We start from the raw sequence: 22,212 nt of genomic DNA on the forward strand, positions 1-22,212 counted from the left end.
GATGATGTACATAAATTTAACCTTGTGAGTCATTCTTTTGAAGTCAATGATGGAGGCTGCTTGTACTTAAGCTGCACAAATGTGTAAATACCTTGTTAAATCAGGGCCTATGATACTTAAAGCCCAGTCTCCATCCTTACACCACTACAGATATGCTGTTTCTCAGACCAACTTCTCTTTTATGCCATCTGCTCCAAGAAGAAAGGAAAGGGGGAGGGAGGAAGCCCATGAACAATGGAGTGATTATTCTCAGTTACCGTGAAATAGATGAACTCCACCTGCTATTTCTGCCACTTAAACCTTGGCTGACACAGTGCAGCAGTGCGCTGTGCACAGCAGACCTCTGCATCCCTCACGCTGCAGGCATGCAGATCCAGAGGGCCCTTGAGCCAGGCCATTACAGAGCCCACTCTGCCTGCAGCAACGCAGAAGCCAGGAGTTCTAGCAAATGTTACAGAGAGTTTTCAGCAGCAGACCAGTCCTATGGAAAATTGCCCTTTTTTGTTTGTTTGTTTTGCTTTTTTCCTTTTCTATTTAGTTAAAGGAGAAACTGAGGTTCTCTCTGAAGAGCTGCTCAGAAGCAGACTCAGCAGCTGAGCAGTTCAGCTCTGCACAGCACCTATGGGGTCAGTGAGGACCACAACACAGGTGGAAAGCTGAGGCACGTTTCCCTGCCTTTCTGTACCCTTTCCACCTGTTCTCCCCAAGTCTAGTAGCTTTGACACAATTTGCAGGTTTCTGTCTGTGCGTCTTTTTTATTTCGTTCTCTTCCTGTAGAAAGTAGAATTAATGGAAGTATTTAAGGCAGGAAACCTTACTTCCTTGGAATCAGAGATTTTTTTTTCTGCAAAAATCAGATTTTCTTTAAATTGTGAAGTCTGTTGTGAGCTAAAGTGGGTTTTTTGGTTTTGTTCTCTTTTTCTCAGGTTTTTGTTGTTGTTGTTTTGGCGTTTGATTTTGGGGTTTTTTATTTGTTTTCGTTTTGATTCTGGATTTAATTTTTGTGTTTGTTTTTGAGAAAAATAATCTGATTGAAAATTCATGAGTAGATCTAGATGCCAGCACTGGGTTTATACTTTAGTAGTTCTTCACTGTGCAGGGTTGTAAGTGGCTTTACAGATTCCTCAGAAGTAAACAAGACTGCAGTACATCACTTCTTTCCCTTCAGAATTTCCAGTTATCTTGAATTTGCCTTTAAAAGTGTACACTTTGGCTATTGTAATCTACTCCTTGTATCACGTGTAGTTGTAATGATCAATTATTTGAAATTGGGAATTTTCATTCCAATACATTGTAAATAGAAGAGTGGAGCTGTGGCCAAATTACAATTTGGGCATGCTAGTCTGCTGAATGGAGCTCAGACACAAGCAGTAATTATCAATCTTCCATCATTTTCAGTGCTGACGCACAAGTTTTTGCTGCTTCCCTACAGGGCTCTGCTACTTTTTAGCAGCCAGCATTGGACATCTGTCACACATACTGTATGTCATAACAAATAGATCATTACAGAAAAAAATGCAAGCTAAAAATGTAGAAAAGCAGAAAACATTACGATTATTATCCCTGGGTGTTGCTATAACACTATCAGAATAAATCCCAAATATGTTTTTATTATTTTCTTTGTGAAACTGACTGCATTATAAAATCTCATTAAAGCATGTAAATGTAGTGTACTCTCTTTTATGGGCTACTACATATTTTCTGAGTGGCAATACATGCAAGTACATGAAAACATGGCAATACGTGTGGCCACCAGATTGTCAGGCATGCATTTTTATGACACTGTGGGTGTGTACTTCAGTCATCTTTTCTTGGTATAGTTGAAAAGCATCAGCTGTGAGCAAATGTTCAATGAAGAAACAGCTGTGGTGGTAAAGACATTTCTTTTCCCCAGCAACTCGTTGCCACTCTCCACCAGAGGTCTTTAGGAGCAGCACAGGGAGATGTTTGCCAGCAGTGACACAGGCAAAACTAAACTGGCACTGGGTACGTTGTAGTTGACCTTCTGAGTTCCCATGGAGCCATATGCTGCTAATTCTGGCAATAGTATTGTAAGTCACTTGATAATTGAGGTCTGTTGCAGAGAGCTAGCACTTGTATCCATGTGCTTATTCCCCTGGTCATTAAAACCTAAATAAAAGGTAAAGTTTTTACTTTGAAAGGAGAAGAGCAAGGAAAAAGTAACCCAGGTGCGTGTTAGTAGTGAGAAGGCTGAGAAAATGTACTGCATTTCTTGTACATACATCCACATATATGTGTTATGTATGTGTTTTAATGTATAATAATCACTGCCGTTTTATAATGTTAGTTTCAACACATTACACAGTGTATTTTTTGCTATTTTTTATTATTTCTTGTGCAATACTCTACTGACCTGTTGCACTGAAGAGGTAAGCTGATACTTTAATTTTTAAACTTGTGATCTGAACTGAGTGCCAGTGGTACATGCAGATTATGTACTATAATGTAGCTAGCTTGCATTAACTGGCAATAAGTTTCTTTTATTTTAAATTCGGAAATATAGCTAAATCTTGAGTATGCTGGGTAGATTTTTTTGTTTGGCTTGTGTGTCTGAGTTTTTGCTTAGTAGAAGTTGGGCAGAGTGACTGTCATTTTGAACGTTTTGATTGAATAAGCCTGTTTGTATAATGCAATTACCACAGGTTGAGGTATTTGTTTCTTTCCTGTAAAGAAAATATTGCCCATTAGGTTGTTTACCACTACCCTACTGAATGCTAGTTTTCATAGACTTTAATGACAGCAAGAAACAAAGGCAGGCTAGAAGGGTTGTATTTTGGAAAGCAGTAATTCTGAAAGGTCTCTGCATTTAAAGGAGTGTACTTGAGCATTTGGTGCTTCAAGGAGGATCCAAGAGCTCCAGAACTCCTGGCTGCAACTGGAGGACGCTGAGCACATGGAAAGTCATGACATCCATGTATTCAGCACTGACGTGAAATCTAGTATTCAAAGCTTAAAGCAGTCTTTACAACTGAAAAGAGTTTAGGAAGAATCTGATGACTCCTGGAAGTGAATTATAAGGAACTGGGTCTCTGTAGCTCATCTGCTAGAGTCCAGATATCAGGGAATTCTACAGCTGAGCAAAGTGTGTTGGACATGTAACACTGTTAGCTGGATGCAGGAGGATGAGAAAGATGACAGTTTGTAAAAGTGAGAGTGATCAACTGTAGATTAATTTGCATAAGATTTCAAAAGATTCCCTGTTGCTTTCCATCAGATTTCAATGTGTCTCTGAAAACCATGTTTTAGTACCAGAAAGAGTTACGGTTTGAGGAAAGAATCACTGGGAAAACATTTTATGAACTGTGCTGTTCATGAGGTCAAGCTGAATGTTCTGTATGACTTTGCATTTCTAAAAAATCTATGGCTCTCCTTTTTTTAGTGTAATTACATTATTACAGTTTTGATTTAAAGACAGTTTTCCAAGTTAGATGGCATTTTCTGTGAAAGAAATACCTGCAAACCTTTGGTGAATAACTGAGGTTAAGAATCTACAATATATATGTTGCTTCATTGAGAAGTTTGCTTTCATCATAACTGCTTTTATTTCTGGAAGAAAGTATCTGGAGACTTTGCTACTTTTCAATCAAAATACTGCAATTGCTGTGTACATCTTGCAGATTGCATAGCAGGTTATAAACTGTGCAGAAGACCTTCAGAGTGCTCTTGATATGAGAGTGAACTTGATTCATACTGACGAACAAGGAAAAAGTAGAAATCTTTTCAATCAGTCGGTCATATCATTGTGTTTGTTTTTCTGTTATAAATAGTGATGTCCATGGAGCTGCCATAAGTCCTTTACATTATATGCATTTCTCTGCAGAAAGAAGATGTTTGTACCTAATGTCCTAGAGAAGACCTTTTGAAAAAGGTTTATTTCGTGCAAATAAGAGCCCTACAAGGTGCTAAATTTTTTAAAACTTAGTGGACTAGATAATTAACATTTTGCCTCATTTGCACCTCTGAAACCTTCCATTTCCATGTCTTGCAGTAAGCATCTTTCTGATAATGTCAGGCAATGCATAATGGAAACGTGCTCTAATTTCAGTTTCTTATTAGTAAATAGGAAAAAAATAATAAAAATGGGTTACTTCCTGCTATATTTCTTTTAGCTGTTTAATACAATGCTAACGTATTCTGATGGAGAGAACCCTCAGAAATATAGAAGTATTCCTATTCTGCATGGGCAAATTTAGAATTAACAGATGTTTTGTGAATTTCTCTTATTTTATGATTTTTATCCAAAATGCCATGTAAAAGGTGAGGATGGCAAATAGCTGTGGTATTGGGCAGCCACAGCTCTGCAGTTAGCTACTAAACTGAGCTGTTTACACAGGCTGCTTAAACCAGTGCTACTGGCTGAGGGGAATGCAGAGCCCCTCTGCAGCGGGAAGGGATGCCCAAATCCCTACCCTTGTACAGCTTGTACTGCTTTCTAGTGAGACTGGCTGGCTTATCCCTACAAGATGGGAGAGAAGGAAGAGATGATAGGGGAATAATAACCAGAGACAGCACTTACTGTGGGGACCTTCAGGCTGACAATTCCCCACCTGGCACAGATTTGCTCCAAGACTCATCGTTCCACCCATGCTTTCCTGCTGCTGACTTTGAACTCCCACCTCTGCCTCCTGCAAAGTGCACATCTGTGCTCTGCCATCCCAGAACCCTGAACAGTGCTGCTGTTTACAGTGAGTAGACCTAGTTTTGCTAAGGAATCTGGTCAGTGCCACACTATATCTTCCCAAATGCAACTGGGAAAATGTCTTAATAGGGGCAGTTATACTACTTTGAGGGCAAAAGGGAGTTGTGAGAACTTTTGTCTCATTTACCAGAAGCCTGAATTTCCCAGTGTTCTGTAGACCAGACACTCTTTTTCTTGCTCTTGGCACGATGCCTTAACTGATTCATATATATAAGGGTAGGACACATTAAACAATGGCAACAGCTTCTCATGTTGACATAGTGTCTGACCATTTTATGCAACTCCTAACCTTCCACTTTATTCCACCCTCCCAGCAAAGTGAACCGGTGCTGCTAAAAAGCAGGCAATGGTTTGGATGCATGTGGCATTAGGCTTCCTTGTCACTCTGTGGATGATACCTGTGCAAGCACAGTCACCACTGAAACCAAAAATAAATTGTTTTGTTCTCATCCTTGGAGTAAGGAAGTTTGCTTTAGGCCCTGTTATGGAAAAACCGTGAGGCTCATTGTGCTAGTGCCACTGGAGTTGTCAATTGGAAGCTATTATTCACTGTTATAATACCTGCTGCTGCATTTCGAGAATTGCAGCCAGGGGAGGTGACCCTTTCCCTCTGGTCAACATGGGCAAGACAACACCTGGAGTGCTGCTCCAGTTTTGGGCTCCCTAGTACAAGAGAGACATGGACATAGTAGAGAGAGTCCAGCAAAGGGGCACTAAGATGATGAAGGCATTGGAGCATCTCAAATAAGGAGAGACTGAGAGAGCTGGGACTGGTCAGCCTGGAGATAGGACTCAGGGGATGTCATCAATGTACGCAAGTATCTGAACGGAGGGTGTAAAGAAGAGGAAGCCAGACTCTTTTTCAGTGGTGCCTAGTGACAGGGCAAGAGGCAGTGGACACAAACAGAATGATAGGGAGTATTCTTTCTGAACACCAACAAACACTATTCCACAGTGAGGGTGATGGACCACTGGCACAGGTAGCCCAGGGAACCTGGAAGATATCCCTAGAGACATTCAGAAGATGCCTGAAAATGGTCCTGGGCAACTGGCCCTGGGTGGTCCTTCTTGAGCAGAGGGATTGGATCAGACAACCTCCAGAGGTCCCATAGAACCTTAACCATTTTGTGATTCTCTGACTTATGTACCATTTTACAATCAATAAGTCATTTCCAGTTTATATCTGAATATACAGCAACCTTTAATGTATTGAGAGCAGCAAAAAACAGAGAGGTAACTGGTTGGTAGGAATGGATTTCTAATGGCAACATGAAATGTGCAATTAGAACAGCAATGTGAACACATCACTGTGCAACAAACATTAGAGATAAAAGCCCTTTTTTATCTTTATCCAAAAGTGGTTTTCTGTTCATCTTAAGCAGTAGCTGCATTTCTCAGGAGAAGCTTGCCATCTGTCTCCCTTATTTCACAGTGTTGTCCTTCACAGAAATGTGGGAGCTCTCCTGGATGTGTGCAGGGGAAAGTAGGCCTATGCCCTTCCCAATATATCAGTCTGTGATGGATTAAGTCATACAGGCTTGTTGCATAGGAAGTATGGGCTGAGCTTTTCAGCTCCTCGTATTTCCTGTTCATCTGCAATGTACCTTAGTTCCATCTCCTCTTTTACCATGCATAGCACTGACAGGACACTGAAAACTATACAGGCCTCCCTCTTCCCTTTAATAGAATTGTTGTGGGGTTTGCATCGAATCTCAAACCTTTTTTCACATCTAATAAGAAGACTTACTGCAAGACATGAAATAAAAGGAACCTTTTTGTTGTGTTTCTCTGCATCAGAATTGAATATAAACCCATCGACTATAGCTTTAGACTAATTAAGTCTCTCTAATAAGTTCCCTTCCTGTTATTGCAGAGCATGGACAAATTGACAGAAATATATACATTTGATTTTTAAAATGGATTATGAGGATGAAAGCGTGCTTACATTAAGCAGTGATAATAGTAATTTAACTTGGAGACCTCTGGTTTAGCCTTACTGAAATACAGACTAGTCTCCTAAAAGCTGCTTTTATTTGTTTGTGGTTGTAATTTAGACTGGAACTCAAAAAACAGGAGGACTTTTCTCAAACGATTTCTTTTGGGCTGGGCTTTAACTTCCAAATTTCAGAACAAAGGAAATTTGTATTTCGGAGTTTATAAACACCTGGAAGTGAATCTTATAATACAAGGCCTGTCAAATGCTGAACTATCATCACTATTTCAACACTATAATGTTTTAGTTAGATGCTTATCATGCATAGCTTTAATGAAAATACAGTGCTGTTTAAAATCACACACTTCTGTGTTTACTCTTATGAGATGAAGTGATGTAACTACACACTTAAACAGTGTTGGTGGAGGTGTTTTGTGTCAAACATATAATAACATACTTGTACAGTACATGGGCTCAAGAAGACTTCTGATAAAACAGACATTCAAAGCACACTGAATAATTAAAAAACATTTTATATGCAGTACTTTTGTCATGTCATATTTAAAGGTATTACTTGGCTTCAAAAGTGCTTGGATTTGCCAGTTGTTACCTTCATGGTTTACTTTATGATTGCAATTGCTGCCTTGCAACCTAATATGAGGGGGCGTTTGTAATGCCCTGTGATCTCAAATTCCTTATTTCTGATTAAACCTTTCTGGCCTTGCCACATGGAAAAACATGGGTTTAAAATTTTTATATCAGTATGTTGCTGTGTTTAGTCACAGATTTTTACTGATGACTGAATAAATGAGACTTTGGGATTTCTCTGTTTAAAGTGGTTGGAGCAAATTCCAAATCAAAGGAGATAGAACTGGCCTTTTATAACTTGAACAGGCTGGGTTTTCTTCAAAACTCTTACATAGGTTTCAGCAGATCCTTTAGATATTTCACAGAAATATTTCAAAGTAAAAACTTTTATATCCTCCCTTAACATAGTATGAGACTTGAACACAGATATTTTATTTCAGATTCATATGCTCTGCTTTAATCTACTGCCCTTCAAAGTATAACCCATGATAGAAGGTTACTGGGTTGTCTTCTGCTTTCGTTGCAGTGTACACTATCCTTTTTTTTTCCCTTTTTTTTAAATACATATTTCATTTTAACAACATTTATGAGCATTGTAATTTTTTTAGGGCTGAATCCTGAAAGATGCTGAGGACCAATATTTTCTATATTTTTCAGTGATAAGTGTCTTCTCTGACATTCTCAGGAGTCTGATCATTATACCAGTATATAGCAGATGGACATGACAGAGGGTGAGCTTTGGCAGCACCGTAAGGCAGATACCAACTTTACTATGACCATTTCCGAGGGAGAGACAAGTGCTCCAGCAGAACTTCAAGCTGCTACTTCCAGTTTATTTTGGGGGTCCTTTTTTTAGTTGCCTGTTACTGTGGTATTGCTGATACTGACAGATAAACAATCAGTTTAATCAGCCCAAAACACTACACTTGTCTCATTTGAATATTTGTGAAGTATTATGCATTTATGTAGTTCACATGAGTGTTTGTACTTTTTTTAGTTAAACTGAATTATTTTTCTTAGTTTGGCAATAATAATAGTATATGGTACTAAGAAAGTCTAAAAAAATAAATAAAACTCCAAAACAATGGCACGCATATAAAGGCCATTCTTTTGATTAAAGAATAAATATAATGGCTATTTCTGATTGAAATAAATGAAGCAGCATTATATTTTATATAGGATTCATCACAAAGTTTGAATAAGTAGGAAATTCTAATGCAAAATAATTTTGTAATGAGACTGCAACATTTTAAAGACTGGAAATTAAAAATTACTCCCATATGGATCTCTTCATGAAGAAAAGAAATGTAAAATCTTTTTCTATTCCCTTTTTTTTAGAAATATCATTAGAAATATTTCTTTGAAATGCATTAAACTAATTGTCTACGTATTCTGACTTCTATGCATGAAAACTCCACTGCTTTCACAAAAGCTGTATTTAAGATGTATCAGAATCCATGTGTATTTTCGAAGAGATATAAACTTGAACAACTCAATTCTTTTTCCTTGGAAGAGTTCATAGGGTGAGAGGAGAGTTGGTGGAACATACTTAGAAAAATCATTCACAGCAACTCCTGTGTAATCTAGGAATTGTGTAGGAAAGATTCATGTGAGCTCCGTTGGGACTGCTGTAGGCATTTGTGTATTTCAGTCTTGCTAAGTTAAAGACTTTGGTTTAATTTCATCACTGACTACCATGAGAAAAATAAAAATTTTAAGACTTCTGTAAATGTAAAAAAATCAATCATTTTTTAATACTTCTGGTTCAGATGTAATGTTCAGTTAACCTGAAACAATTTTGGGAGCTTTCATGAAAAGGACAATATTTATGCAAGAAGATGCAAATATTGTGCAGATAATGAAGAATGACTATTAAGAACTGATTTTCTGTTGTAACACTAGCTTTTATTTGAACCACTAGTAGGAAATAAATTATACTGTGTTTTTCTTTTTTTTCATTGCTTTTTAGGTCTAACTGTGCAGAAAATATCCGTAAACACATCTTGCATACAGGAAAGCATGAAGGAGTAAAAATGTATAACTGTCCTAAATGTGACTATGGAACCAATATCCCTGTGGAGTTTCGTAACCACTTGAAAGAACTACACCCAGACATTGAAAATCCTGATCTGGCATACTTGCATGCTGGTAAGGTCATTCCTCTCTTTGCTTACAAATTCTTCTCTTTTCTATATGTGCATGTTTAAACGATTGTAATAAGAAAATGAGAAGTTATGTTTTTATCATTTATTCTGTTATTATCATTTATTCTGAAGAACAGGATTTAAAATGGGCTTAATCCTCTTCAAGTTTTCACAAGGGTTGAAGGTTATGTATTAAGCACTGAAATCCATTCATGTTTCACAAGCAAAGCTTGCAGTTCAATAAATAAACATCAGAAGTGCATGCTATTTAGATGCTTCCTTTTGAAATGTAGTTGAACTTTTATAAATAAATATTTTTTAACATTTGTATTAAGTCCCTCTAGTCACACTGTTCCCCTAAGAACAGAAAAACAAAATTCCACAGGAAATACAGTGACAAATTAATGTACTTTAAACATTCTTAGATTTTATTACAAAAAATAGACAGTGTTTGGCATTAAAGATAGAACAGCAGAGATCAATCAATAACTTAGATATATGTTTGCAGGCTTTGCATTAGAGAGCACACACAGAAGTCACTGGAGGAATGCAAAACAAAACTGTTGCTTTGGAAAAAGGAATTCAAAGAAGAAAATTGGGGTGTTTTCTGTTTAGGAACAAGGTTTTTCATTGGTTTGGGTTTTTTTACAGGTTCTACAGTTCAGAGTAGAAGGCAAAAGTTTAATGGAAACATACAGTTAGGAGAAAAATAAGAGTTCAATGGCAGGAGGTTAGGAGAAATAATAAAAAATTAGGCTGCAGCTTGAATGAAATGTGATCTTAACTCGGGAGAAGCAGATAACTTAGACATCACTGGGTGAGAAGACAAGTCAGAGCAGTGGGAAAAAAGAACAGATGGTGAGAAGAAGGAGTTGGGGAATCCAGAGGAGGAAGAAGCTATGTGGGCCAAATTCTTCCTGAGATGCAAATTAATCTTCCACTGAATTACTACTATTAGTACTCCTGTGTCAGATTTTAATCTTCTTCTGTAAGGAATTGATCTCAGTTTTTGAAACCCTCATACCCATAAAAAACACAACGTGAAGAGCTTTCGTTCAGTTCTGTGCAGCGTGTACAAATTAGTTATTTTAAAACCTCTCAGTCTTTTCAAAATGACTGCTTGCTTTCCTGACTAGAGACAGTGTATTATTTGTACCATATATTTCTATTTGCCAAGTATTCCACTTCATTTTGGAACCAATCATCATGTCATGTCAGCATATGGTGGATAATATCTGGATGTGCAAACAAAATGCCAGTTGGCGGAATACCAATTTCAAAATAGGTCAGAAAACTGATCACATTTCACCATAGTTCTCACTGAAGCATATTCAACTCAGAAGCTTAAATGCAGACACTCTTGGATTTTTACTACAATAATCCCACTTAATATGAAAAAATCTTTCAGTAGACAGATAGACAGACATAATACAGAGAGCTATGACACTGGTAGAATCACTAACATCCCAAAATTACAAATGTTTGTGTACGTTTTCATATTATTTGTTCAAGACCATATCTGGGTAAATTAACTGTTCATTGCAGCATGCTGCAGTTAAAACTATTCAACTTGCTTGTCTTGGCAACATAGGAAAATAGTCATCAATGTGTTGTATACTAATGGTATCTCATCTCTATACATTCATTTTTATGCTGTAGAAATCCCCTTGCACTAAGTAGGGTACTATAGAAATATATTAGCACTAGCAAGAACTGATTGTCACCTAATTATTGCCAGGCTAGCCTAGAATTGGTATACAATAAAAGTGTTGAAATATTGTTTGCATAATACCGTTGCTAAAATAAATGCTGTATTTTCCTTTCAAGAAGAAATACAAGTAAAGAGGAACCTAGGTGATAACTGTGTATTCATATCAGACTTAAAGGGAGTTTCTTTTCTTCTTTTCTATCCATTTCTGACTGCTGGACATCTGAGAGTTAAAAGTTTTAGAGAAGAATTTTAGAGGAATGAAGGACAACTCCTGTGCCCTGGCTAACATCCCTTATAAAAATGAGATTTGTTCTGTGGCTGGTTCACGGTTACTGATGACTTATTGGTCATTGGCTGCACCCACAGAGAATCTACAACACGACATACAACCCTTTAGGATGATAGGAGTGTGAAAGTGTCATACAAGATTGATTTTTTTTAACTTAAACATATTTGTCTGTCTTTTGTGTTCTAATACTGCTTTGTAACAGGAAAGCCAAACCTTTTGCTACTTTGAGCAGATAGAAATAAAGTCTGATCACTGGTAAAGAGACAGACAACAACTCCAGCTACTTTGCAGGACAGTCAGAAACTCGTCACCAGGAATGGAGCTGTGGGATACCTTTAGGATGTGGCTGGGAGTAAAAGTCAAGTCTGTTTCTCATCTATGAAATTAAGATTGACAGTTGGACTTCTAATTCAAAGTTAATGCTCTTTATAATATAATGCTGTAATATTAGGTTTTATTTAGCTTTCTTTGGCAGCCACTATATGCATTTATGGGTTCAGTGGTAATAAGGAGCTTGAAAAGGCTGCTCTTCTAAGGGAGAGGCTGTGGAAGGTGGGAGGCAAAACAAGTTGGCTTCTCCATGAGTAAGGATGATACTGTAGTTGAAAGGTGTTTCAGAACTTCTGCTCTGCATCTTTCAGACTCTGTATAATGTGAGAAATTGATATACGGAAATGCCACAAAACCAGGTCTTCAGACTTTCTTTCCTCTTTTTCCTATAGGTTCCCTCTGTCATAGAGTTGTAACAATACAACTATATTCCTTATAAACCTTATATGTTTTAAAACAATAACAGTCTAGATTATACTTTTGTCTTTAATGTTTAAACTGTGCTGCATTTGAACAAGAGGACTTTAATGCATACAAGCCTACAGAAATATAGGCGTCTGCACATAAAACTGTAGATTGAATTTGCTAGGTCATGCTTCAAAAACCAGTTTATGCATTTAACCTCTAATTTTTTATACAAATTATCAAATCTGTTTTTTAAAGTGTCATTGTGTGTCATTCTGTAAGAGCTTTGTGCCTATTTCTTCATATTCTCTGACCTATTTTCTCAAGGACTGTGTTAAAATTGAAATTTTATTTGAAAAAAAGCCAGAAATCCAGAGACTGTTACTTTATTTTCTTTTTTAAATCACATTTATAATGATGATAGATCTTACTGCTGTTCTAAGAACAAAAGTGGGCTTACTAGCAAGCTCAGGAATCTTGCAGTTAATGTTTTAGTCATAGAAATTTGGTTCCAGTTGAAGCTGTTCATGTATATTCTTGTTATCAATGTGCAAATCTGAAAATATGTCATTACAAAGGGAAAATGAATACAATAAAAGAGTGAATTGTCATATCATGTTGGTGACTATCAATTTAGTGATTTTTCTAAAAATGAGATTATTTGATAACAAAAAAATTCTGAGTTGCTTCACTGTGGGCTTGTCTGTATTGCAAGTCTCAAAGCAAGCTGAAGAAATCTTTTGGTTGATTCTTGTATGCATTGAGTTTCCAAAAGTCTTGGATATGTTTTTTCTTCCAACTGATGCTCCATTGCAATACTGAGTTGAACTGAGCCTGGATACTTTGACGAGTAGTACAGGGGAAGAGCCCATACCTGCAGTAGAGCTCGCCAGGGCTCAGTTCTCCAGCTCTCTTTCTCAGTGCTTTGTCTGCATTGGAGTAGCATCACTTGGTAGTGATAATTTCAGTTTGAACTAAATGTTCATCATTTAGGAGCTCTTGTCTTATAAACATTATGATACTATTATGATGCATTATTTATGTCCGAACAGTGTAATATCTATGGCTGAACATCTCCATTATTACAATAGCTGCAGAGCCCACGGCACCTAATAGTGTGCATAGTGGTCTTCTGTGGATACTAAACTAGTCATAAGGCAAAAACCTCTTCAGAGAGAAGAGGAACAGTTTGCTCATTATTGGTTTTGTGATAATGTTGAAAGTTATGTGATGATACTGGGGGTTTTTTCAGTATTGTTATTTCCATACTGCACCGTAAAAAATGAAGATGATCTCCAAGAATGAACACTACTCTAGGAAATCAGAATAACCCAGTTTTTCAAAGAGCAAAGGATGTAATGGTCTTGCTTTTTGTCCAGGTTTCCTCATGTGCAAAACAGGTGCAATGCCTATACAGTTTGAATCACAGTGGTCTTGTTTGAAAGTGGCTTCACAACAGTCAACCATGTGATAAGGGAACTGCTTAAGACATTGAACAGAAATTCGGTGGTGTTTAATTTAGAAGTAGCAGTCATATAAAGTCTTTCTTGGAAGTCTTTAAAAAAAAGATCAGTGAAGGCAGATCAATTTGTTGTACTCCTTGGCAAGTTTTTGTTTGGTTGGATTTTTTTTGGTAGTGATACTACGCTTGCAAAGCACTCAAATTATCCAGCGTGCTCTGGGAGAGTCTGCCACCCAGGGCCTTGTGAGTAGGGGTGGAGGATTGCTTACTCTTATGGATCCTGGTAGAACTAAAAGAGTGAGCTGCTTCCCTGTGCTGCACAGACACGTTTTGGAGAATGCTTGGAAGTACAGTTTTGTGTGCCTGTGCCTCCATGAAAATTATAGGTGCCTCTGGGGTTGGGCATCCACAGAACAAAGATCGTGACGACTGTGTTTTGGCAGTTGGCTGCCTACGTGGTGATTGAACGCTTAGTGTTCTTGAAGAGTTACATAATTCATGACCAAATGATAGATAGGTACTTGATTATAGTGTATGAGTTGCTTCACAGAGAGAAAATATCAGACATGAGCTACTCTTAGTCTAGCTGAGAAAAGCCTAAGTAAAATCAATTACTGAAAGCGTAGTCAGACAAATTGAAATGAGAAACAAGGTGCAAACACTTAAATATGAGGTCAATTGAGCTCTGGCAGCAACTAGCAGAAGAAATTATTCCTGTTCTGTTCCTTTGAGCCTTGAGAAGACTGGATGTCTTTCTGGAAAATTGGTTTTAGGAGGGCCCAATGTTGCTAGGTTCACTGCAAAACTTTTGGGGCTTTGATATACCAGAAGTCAGACTATCATCTACTGGTTCTTTCTGCTTTTAAATCTTCAAATAGTTTTAATTTACAGCCTCTTGGTAAGGGCTGTGTTTGTGAATCTAAAGTGTTTGGTGTTGTGATAGCAATGGAGTAGCTGAGGAAAGCCCCCAAAGTGTTCTTTCTCAGAGAGACAACATTCCCATCATCAGCGCTAAAATCTTATTCTCTTTGAGACTGAGTAGTAATACACTTGCCTAAACTGTTTCTTTATGGTATGTATTTCAAGCCCTTAACAAAATACGTTGGAACATACATTTATTTATTTGTTTAACATGTTTGAAGTATCGTTATGAAATTCTGATCTTTTGCCTGGCAGTTCCTGTACTGTGTTATTGGCTCCTGAAATCAATGAAAAGGCAGTTCAATTAATCATCCATTCACTAAACTGGGCCCATATCTTACATCTTTCTTTTTTAGATTAGGGAAACAGAGTTAGGGGATGTTTTAGTTCTTTCCAGAGAGCAGTGAAAATGAGAAAAATTTACTTTAAGATCTCTTTTATATGTGCTTGAAAAGTATTTTTGCAAACTTTAATCGCACTTTTCAAGAGGCCACATGTTTCTCATTCAGTTTCTTTAGCTTTTGAGAAATAGGGCTGTACTAGCAACCTGCAGCATGATTACATCATCAAGGGACAAAATTGTGATCCTATCAGTTGTAACAGTTGCAATATTCATGAATGGAATTCTGAAAGTTCAAATAGTTAATCCCAAATAAAATTGTGATCTTTATCCCACTTGACAGCTACATTTATCAAATTATTAAGAGGAAAAATTGATTGCTAAAAGTTATGGTGTGATCTATTATGTGATTTTATCAAAGTATAACTGTATTACCAAGTGGAAACTGCAGACTTATTCAGAATGTGAATTGGACACACAGAACCTGATAATATAGCAATTATACTAGTATCCTAGTGCTTTTCTACTTTTAAATGTTTATCTTTTTTTCTAATCCTTTCTTTTGCATCTTCTCATTCTTTAGTAGGAAATATAGAGTTGAAAAAAAAAATATGAAAAATTAAATAATAAAAGCCTGTTTGCTCTTATGCTCTCTGAATTTATCAAACTACAAAAATATAAAATCAGTAAATGTTATTTATCAAGGAAGGAATGGAAATACAAGTCAGTTGAGTACTTATGCAAACTTGTAATTCATACCTGATGCAAAGCCTCCAAATAAAGGATATACAGTTTTGTGTGCAAGCATATTTAACACTTTTCTTGGAATAGTTAATGTTCTTAGTCTTTATCACTGTTTAAATAAAACACTTTAAATGCTGTCATTTGAAACAATATTAAAATTGTCATTGCTAGATATAGGCAAATCAGGTGCAAGCTTTTACAGCAGCGATATTGCTTGGGTTTCTAGTCAGATAAAACATTATTTTTGATGGCTGGTATACTTTAAAAAAAGAAAAAGGCAGCAGCAGCTCTGCTTCAAATAGGTTTGCTCTTGTCATAGCTATTAGTGCCAGTCTTTCAATAGCATGTCAAGTTGATTGGCAGACACTCCCTTTCCTCTTTTGTGAAGAATAATAATTTTAGTGTGTGCTTGAAATAAAAACCTAGTATAAATGATTTTCTGTTTGTAAAGGAAAAAGCCAGGTTCCTTATAACGTATGTAGATTACGTATTATTGTGTTTCAGGAAAAATTAATCTACGTTTTAAAAAAACCTAAGTAATTTGTTTATTTTTATAGCTGTCTTCTATTAGAAAGCATTGTATGTCTAGCAAAGATTCCATAGCCAGTATTTTTATCTGGGTAGTCATGACATCAGAGTTGGTGCTTTCCAGGTAGCAAGTGATGTAGAAAAAAAATTGGGGTCATGAAAGTATTTTTTCTCTTTTTTCTTTTTTTTTCTAGTATGTAGCTTTTTCTGCTGCTGTTGAAGAGCATAGGGACTCCTTTCATAGTTCCTTAGTTGCTTTTCCTGAACAATCAGCATATATTGCTGCTGAGTGACATGAAAGAAGGTGTTGAAATATTTTGATGCAAATACTACGTCATCTAATATTCAAAGCACACCACTATTAATATTAGTTACATCCTTTAAGTGAGTGGTATTCTCAGCTAAGAGTGAAAGCCATGAGTCTCACTAAAGAAAAAAGTGTTCAGAATATAGTTTTAAACGAAAAGGAAAATATTGCCTAGACCAAAGTCTGGAACACTTCTTAGTACCTCTGATTAGTAGAAGTATAAGGGGTGTCATGCTTTGTGCCATTCTTCCGTCAGAGAGTCGGCAATAAGGTGCAGGGCTATCGCACAAGGGGTTTTCATATTGTGTGTAGCACCAATAACAGGTAGTCCCAATCCTACATTCTGTTTAATGCCTTTCTGTCCACGGCCCCCTGTGCTGGTGATTCCCTAACAGTTGTCACTTCTTTCTGAAGAACTATCAGTTTGTAACAAGGCGACTAATTTTTTGTGGTATGAGCTTTTACTCCTGAGCAGCTTGAATCTCTTGCCCAGGTCTAAACATTTACTCTGGGTGTTAGTGTGTGCCTCCTTTTCTGTCGTTCCTCTCTATGGCATTCTAGTTCCCGAGGTGGGGAGCCATTCGGTTGACCTGGAAGGGGCCAAAACCCTCATCAGTTCTGAAATTTTCTGTGAAGCCCTGATGCCAACTTTGTGTCTGCCATCAAAACACCCTCAAATGGGCATCTGCTTCACAAATTCCTTGCATTGCATTGGTAGTCACATGCTGGATCTCTGCTGGTGTCCACGAAGACTGTTGCCTCTGCAAGGATGTCTGGTTCACCGATGAAAAGGAGGTAATCTTACTCCAAGCTACTATTTCATTATACTAATAGATAAAATATCCTTCATGAAGAATAAGACATATTATTGCCTATTTAGTGCTAAAAATAGGATATCCTAACATAAAACTTTTAAAGCAAGGCTGAAATATTTAAGTGCAGAGGTATAAGAAAGCCCTTAAGACATGACAGCCATCTAGAAAGACAAAAATATTTAATTCTGCCAGAAAATATATGTGCATAATAGTATATGGCAAATATAAATAATAGAAGGAAATAGTAGTATGGGAAAATCAGCACATTAAAATTCTGAGAAAAACACCAAAAAATGGGATATGAGGGTCATCAAGAAAACTTTCCAAACAAACGAAAAGGAAGATATTAACCTTACAGGAGGAATAAAAAATAAATGTGTATAGTATCTAGGAATAATTCAGGATGTTCTTATGTCGAGATTGTTCTATACTCTGAAGATTTAAATTGCTTTCCTATCAGAAGCAGCCCTTTTGAGAGTAGATCTCTTAGTGTATCATCCAGGGAAGTTATGCTGGAGCTCTAAGAAATATAAAACTCTTAATTTTTTACTTTCATTAAAGTAAATGTAAAGTGTAAGATGCAACTTGAACAAAAAAATGAAAATTTGGATTTAAAATGTGTTGTGAATTTTTATATATATAATAGATAATGCATAAATATTTAATATTTTATGTTAAACTTTAATTATATATTGCTGATTTATTATATAAATAATTTTATATAAATTTGATTTATATGAAAATATAAATAATAAATATCCATAAATAAACCTAAATAATAAATTACTCACTGTGGCATCTCTATTATAGACTAATTATTTCCTTACTTCTAAAGTTGAACTAACAGTACTTCCAAGACCTATGGATGCCATGTTTCAAATAAACATAGCAGAATGTATTTTGCCTATGTAATGCCACCATCTCTTGGCCTTTTTCACTCTGGCTATACATTATTTAGAGGACTCTTTACATTTTTTCTTCCTGTGAGATGTTACTAGCATCCCAACAAGCTGCACTAAAAGTACTCTTGATAAATAGCTTGAATGATTAATATTTGTAAATCTGCTTGCAAGTCATTGTCTGAATTTTAAAATTTTTTGTAAATTACACAAAATAATTATTTGCTTGCTACACAAATTTTCATTACTGCACGAATAATAACAAATAATTTCAGAATCAGAAAAATATTGAAGTTGTGGTTTAACCCCAGCCAGCAACTATGTACCATGTACCAATCACCCCCAATGGAGGGATGGGAGAGAGAATCAGGAGGGTAAAAGTGAGAAAGCTTGTGGATTGAGATAAAGACAGTTTAATGGGTTAAGCAACACAAAGAAATTCATTCATCACTTCCCAGGGGCCGGCAGGTGTTCAGCCATCTACAGGAAAGCTGGGCTCCATGTTGCGTAACAGTGACTTGGGAAGACAAATGCCAGTACTGCAAACATCCCCCCAGTTACTTCTTCTTCCCTCCACTTTACATGCTGAACATGACACCATATGGTATGGAATGTCCCTTGGGTCAGTTGGGGTCAGCTGTCCTGGCTGTGTCACCTCCCAACTCCTTGCGCACCCCCAGCCTCCTCGCTGGTGGGGTTGGGTAAAAAGCAGAAAAGGCCTCGACACTGTGTAAGCACTGTCAATAACGAAAATATCCCTGTGTCACTGACACTGTTTCCAGCTCAAATCCACAACATACCAGCTACTATGAAGGAAATTAACTACCTCAGCCAAAACCAGTACATAAATATGGAAGGACTGAATCAAAATGTTAGTTGTGCGCTCACTGCTTTACTGCTTTGGGTCATGAGTGAGGAGAAGAGCCCTCAGCAACAATTGCTCCAATGAACACAAATCATTGCAATTCCTGATTGCATACTGATTTTTAAAATTTCTTTTGTACTTTCTTTTTGTTTGCTTTCATTAATCCGGTATATGCTGCACCAACTTTCCATTAATTTCTTGACATAGCATCCTGAATCTTGACCTTTGTAAGTAGGATGCCTTTTCTGTCTGATGCACGCGTTCTTTTGTACTTCTAATTTCTATTTTACTTGCAATAGTTCTTCATAATTTTTTCCATCTTTTCATTTACCAGATCTTTGGTACCTTTCAAATGCTAAATGCTCTCCCATATATCCTTAGTAACCATGCTGGATTTTTCTGTCCTTTTTAATATTTAGGTTTTATTGGATGAATGTAGATTGCACCTTCTCTAACTGTACCTTAAATAATTGCCACTTAAGGGAATTAAGAAGTACAAGGGAAGGAAAATGCTGACCCATAGACTAAGCAGAAGGAAAAAACGTTCCCACTGGGTCCAATTTCCTAAGAAGGACCATCAGGATAGTGACTAGGACCTGAAATTATGGGCTGAATGACCTCTAAAAAATTATCAGTTCAAAGAGGAGCTTGTCTATAACTGTTTGCACTAAAGGAAATGAAGATAGGTAGAAGTCTCACAGAAGAAAGATTGCTTCACTTTCTTGGTGAACATATAAGAGCGTAATATGAAACTATATCTCATATAAATACACCTCATGTCGGCTGTCTATAATTCTTGTATCGTGTCAAAAAGCCATGGAGGCAGATATCATATCTCTTAACTCCCAACGGGCCAGTTAGGGGGGAACCCCTTTTTCTAAATGCTAAGACAGAAAGTACATCTTCTGAATTTAAGATATTTTATGCATGCCTTGCACTTATTGTAAAGAGTGCATGCTCATCAATATCTAATGTCAAATAAATGGTTTGTACTGAAGTAATCACTGCAGATTTAATACAGATGTTTTTATTCTCTGAGTCATTGCAGTATGATTTTCATAAAATTTTCTCTGATAGTAAAAGGGGACCTTAAAGTGAATACAATTTTCATATAAATTGCATAGAAACCTGAGCATTACTGAAAGCTTCAGACAATATAGATGACTGGTTTGGCCTCCGCAGGCCTGGATGAAAAGTTTAAAACTACTGGTTTAAAAGGGTGCAAGTCCAGTTGCTTGGGTGTGGGAAATACAGGAGGTGTCCAACATCCAGAGACAGGGTTGCTCAATAGGTTTCTGCAGTGTAGTTAAGAGGACTTCTCAGGTATTTAAAGAAGATTAGTTATTGATTGTCACAATCCCTGCTTAAATAACATTTCAGAAACTTAGATTATTGTTGATTGAAGAGTTTTTGTTTAGTAGTTGTTATACTTTTGCTAAAGGAGAGTGGGTTGCTCTATAGTGTTTGGGATTACAGTGTATAATGTCCTTACAAAGAAGGCATTAAGATATCTACCATACTTTATACTAAACTAGGTCCCTACCTCTTTCATACCTTACCAAAACGGTCCTTCTTATTCAAAGTTTGAGAAGTAATAGCAGATAGCAGTTCTCAGAAAACAGTTTTTAGAAGATATAAAAGAATTTACCTACTTCAAAGTAATAGTATCTAGAGGAAACATAAAATAAAAGCATCTGTTGATAGCAAAGAAAGATAAAACTGATTATCAAGTTATCTCAAGAGCCATCAAAAGGTTTTAGGCAAACATTTTGGATTTGGCATATATATCTGAAATTCAGAACTGAATTTGAACAATTTGAACTTATGGGTTACTAAACAACCAATTGTACACTTAGTAAAATAGTTTCAGTAGTTGCTAGAATGTACGAGTAAGGTAAAATTAAAAAGGAGGAGCTATTGTGAAACATTTGGAGTCCTCACATATTGGTGCCTGTCACAACCACGAAGTGCCTGTGGGATAAAGCTGCTTCAAGTCAACTCAAGTTAGCCTTGTGTGGTAAGGATTTATCTGTAAATTGTTACTGTTCCAATAGTATTCAGTATTCTGATATTGGGTATTCTGTTCTAAAGGGTTGTTGACTCTTTCTTTTGTAATCCACCTTCCTCTGAGCAAATTCAGCCACTGTCAAAATTATCAGTAAAATTTTCTGAGCTGCTTTTGCTTGCTTCCACCTACTCAAGCAAAAACCCTGAAAATATGAAGTCAGAGATTTATCAGCGTATGAAAATCATGAAATCTCAGTTATCTGTAGTTCAGTACAGCCTTACTTGTAGTATAAATCAGTAGGGCTAAGATGGGAACACAATCCTCTGTTCTCTGTTGTAGTTGTGTGGGCTTTTTTGTTGCATATGTTGTTTCCTACAAACCTTTGAGCTATGGAAGAGACCAACTGATTAAATATATTTCTTGGAATGTCTTGAGATATCAATTTTAAAATTATAAAAAACAATAATTCTAGAATTAACCAAAAACGGAGCCTTTTTGTTAAATAAAGCTACTTCTATACCTGATGACTGATATGCAACAAAAAAAAAAAAGGAGAGGAATAGAAGAGACACATCAATTGCAGAAAGATTTGGTTAGGTTTGGGATACTAACAAAGTATGCAAGTACACAGAGTAAATGGTTATAAGTTGGTATAACCAGCATAAGGCTCCTGAGGATCTTAGGAAAGCAGAGAGCTAATGATACTTTGATGGAGAGACTAGGACTCCTCATTCTGAAAGTACTACAATTTTGTTGCCACCTTCTCACCAAAAAATGGAAAAAAAATGATTGATTTTGGGCGTATGCTTTAATGTAAGGCAACTCAGACTCATGAAGCAGATTTCAATAGGTGGCTGTACTGGTGCCTAAGTGGCTCATAACCTAAAGATCACCCACTCTGCAGTGTTAGTGCCTTCTTTCTGTGGTGAGTTTGCCATGCAATGCATAGGAATAAGCTTTAATCTTATGTCCCCACTGGACATGGGAGGCTTTTAGGCATATTCTTTTTTTAAAAATTTTTTTTTTCATTTTTTCGACATCTAGGCTTTGTCTTTGCTTAAACTCTCAGCTTTTTTTCCATTTCTTTCTTTCTTTTCCTAAGATTTTCTAGGATTTTCAAAATAAATGCAGACCCTTTCATATTAGCATTAATAGGTAAACTAAGCTGAATAATGTTATTTTTGCCAATGTTTTTTAAAGAAA

The 22,212-nt window shown here is 36.6% G+C and overlaps 1 protein-coding gene across 2 annotated transcripts in view; it reads left to right on the forward strand.

The window, feature by feature from the left end:
* Positions 1-22,212, forward strand: part of ZNF407 (zinc finger protein 407) — a 338,560-nt gene that overhangs the window by 231,976 nt on the left and 84,372 nt on the right. For both annotated transcript variants that reach the window (XM_032694069.1, XM_032694063.1), the window contains exon 8: positions 9,211-9,389. In XM_032694069.1, coding sequence (XP_032549960.1) covers positions 9,211-9,389 — 179 coding nt within the window. The remainder of the gene's footprint in view (positions 1-9,210; positions 9,390-22,212) is intronic.

The sequence above is a fragment of the Chiroxiphia lanceolata genome, chromosome 1, assembly GCF_009829145.1.
Source record: "Chiroxiphia lanceolata isolate bChiLan1 chromosome 1, bChiLan1.pri, whole genome shotgun sequence".
Taxonomy (NCBI): domain Eukaryota; kingdom Metazoa; phylum Chordata; class Aves; order Passeriformes; family Pipridae; genus Chiroxiphia; species Chiroxiphia lanceolata.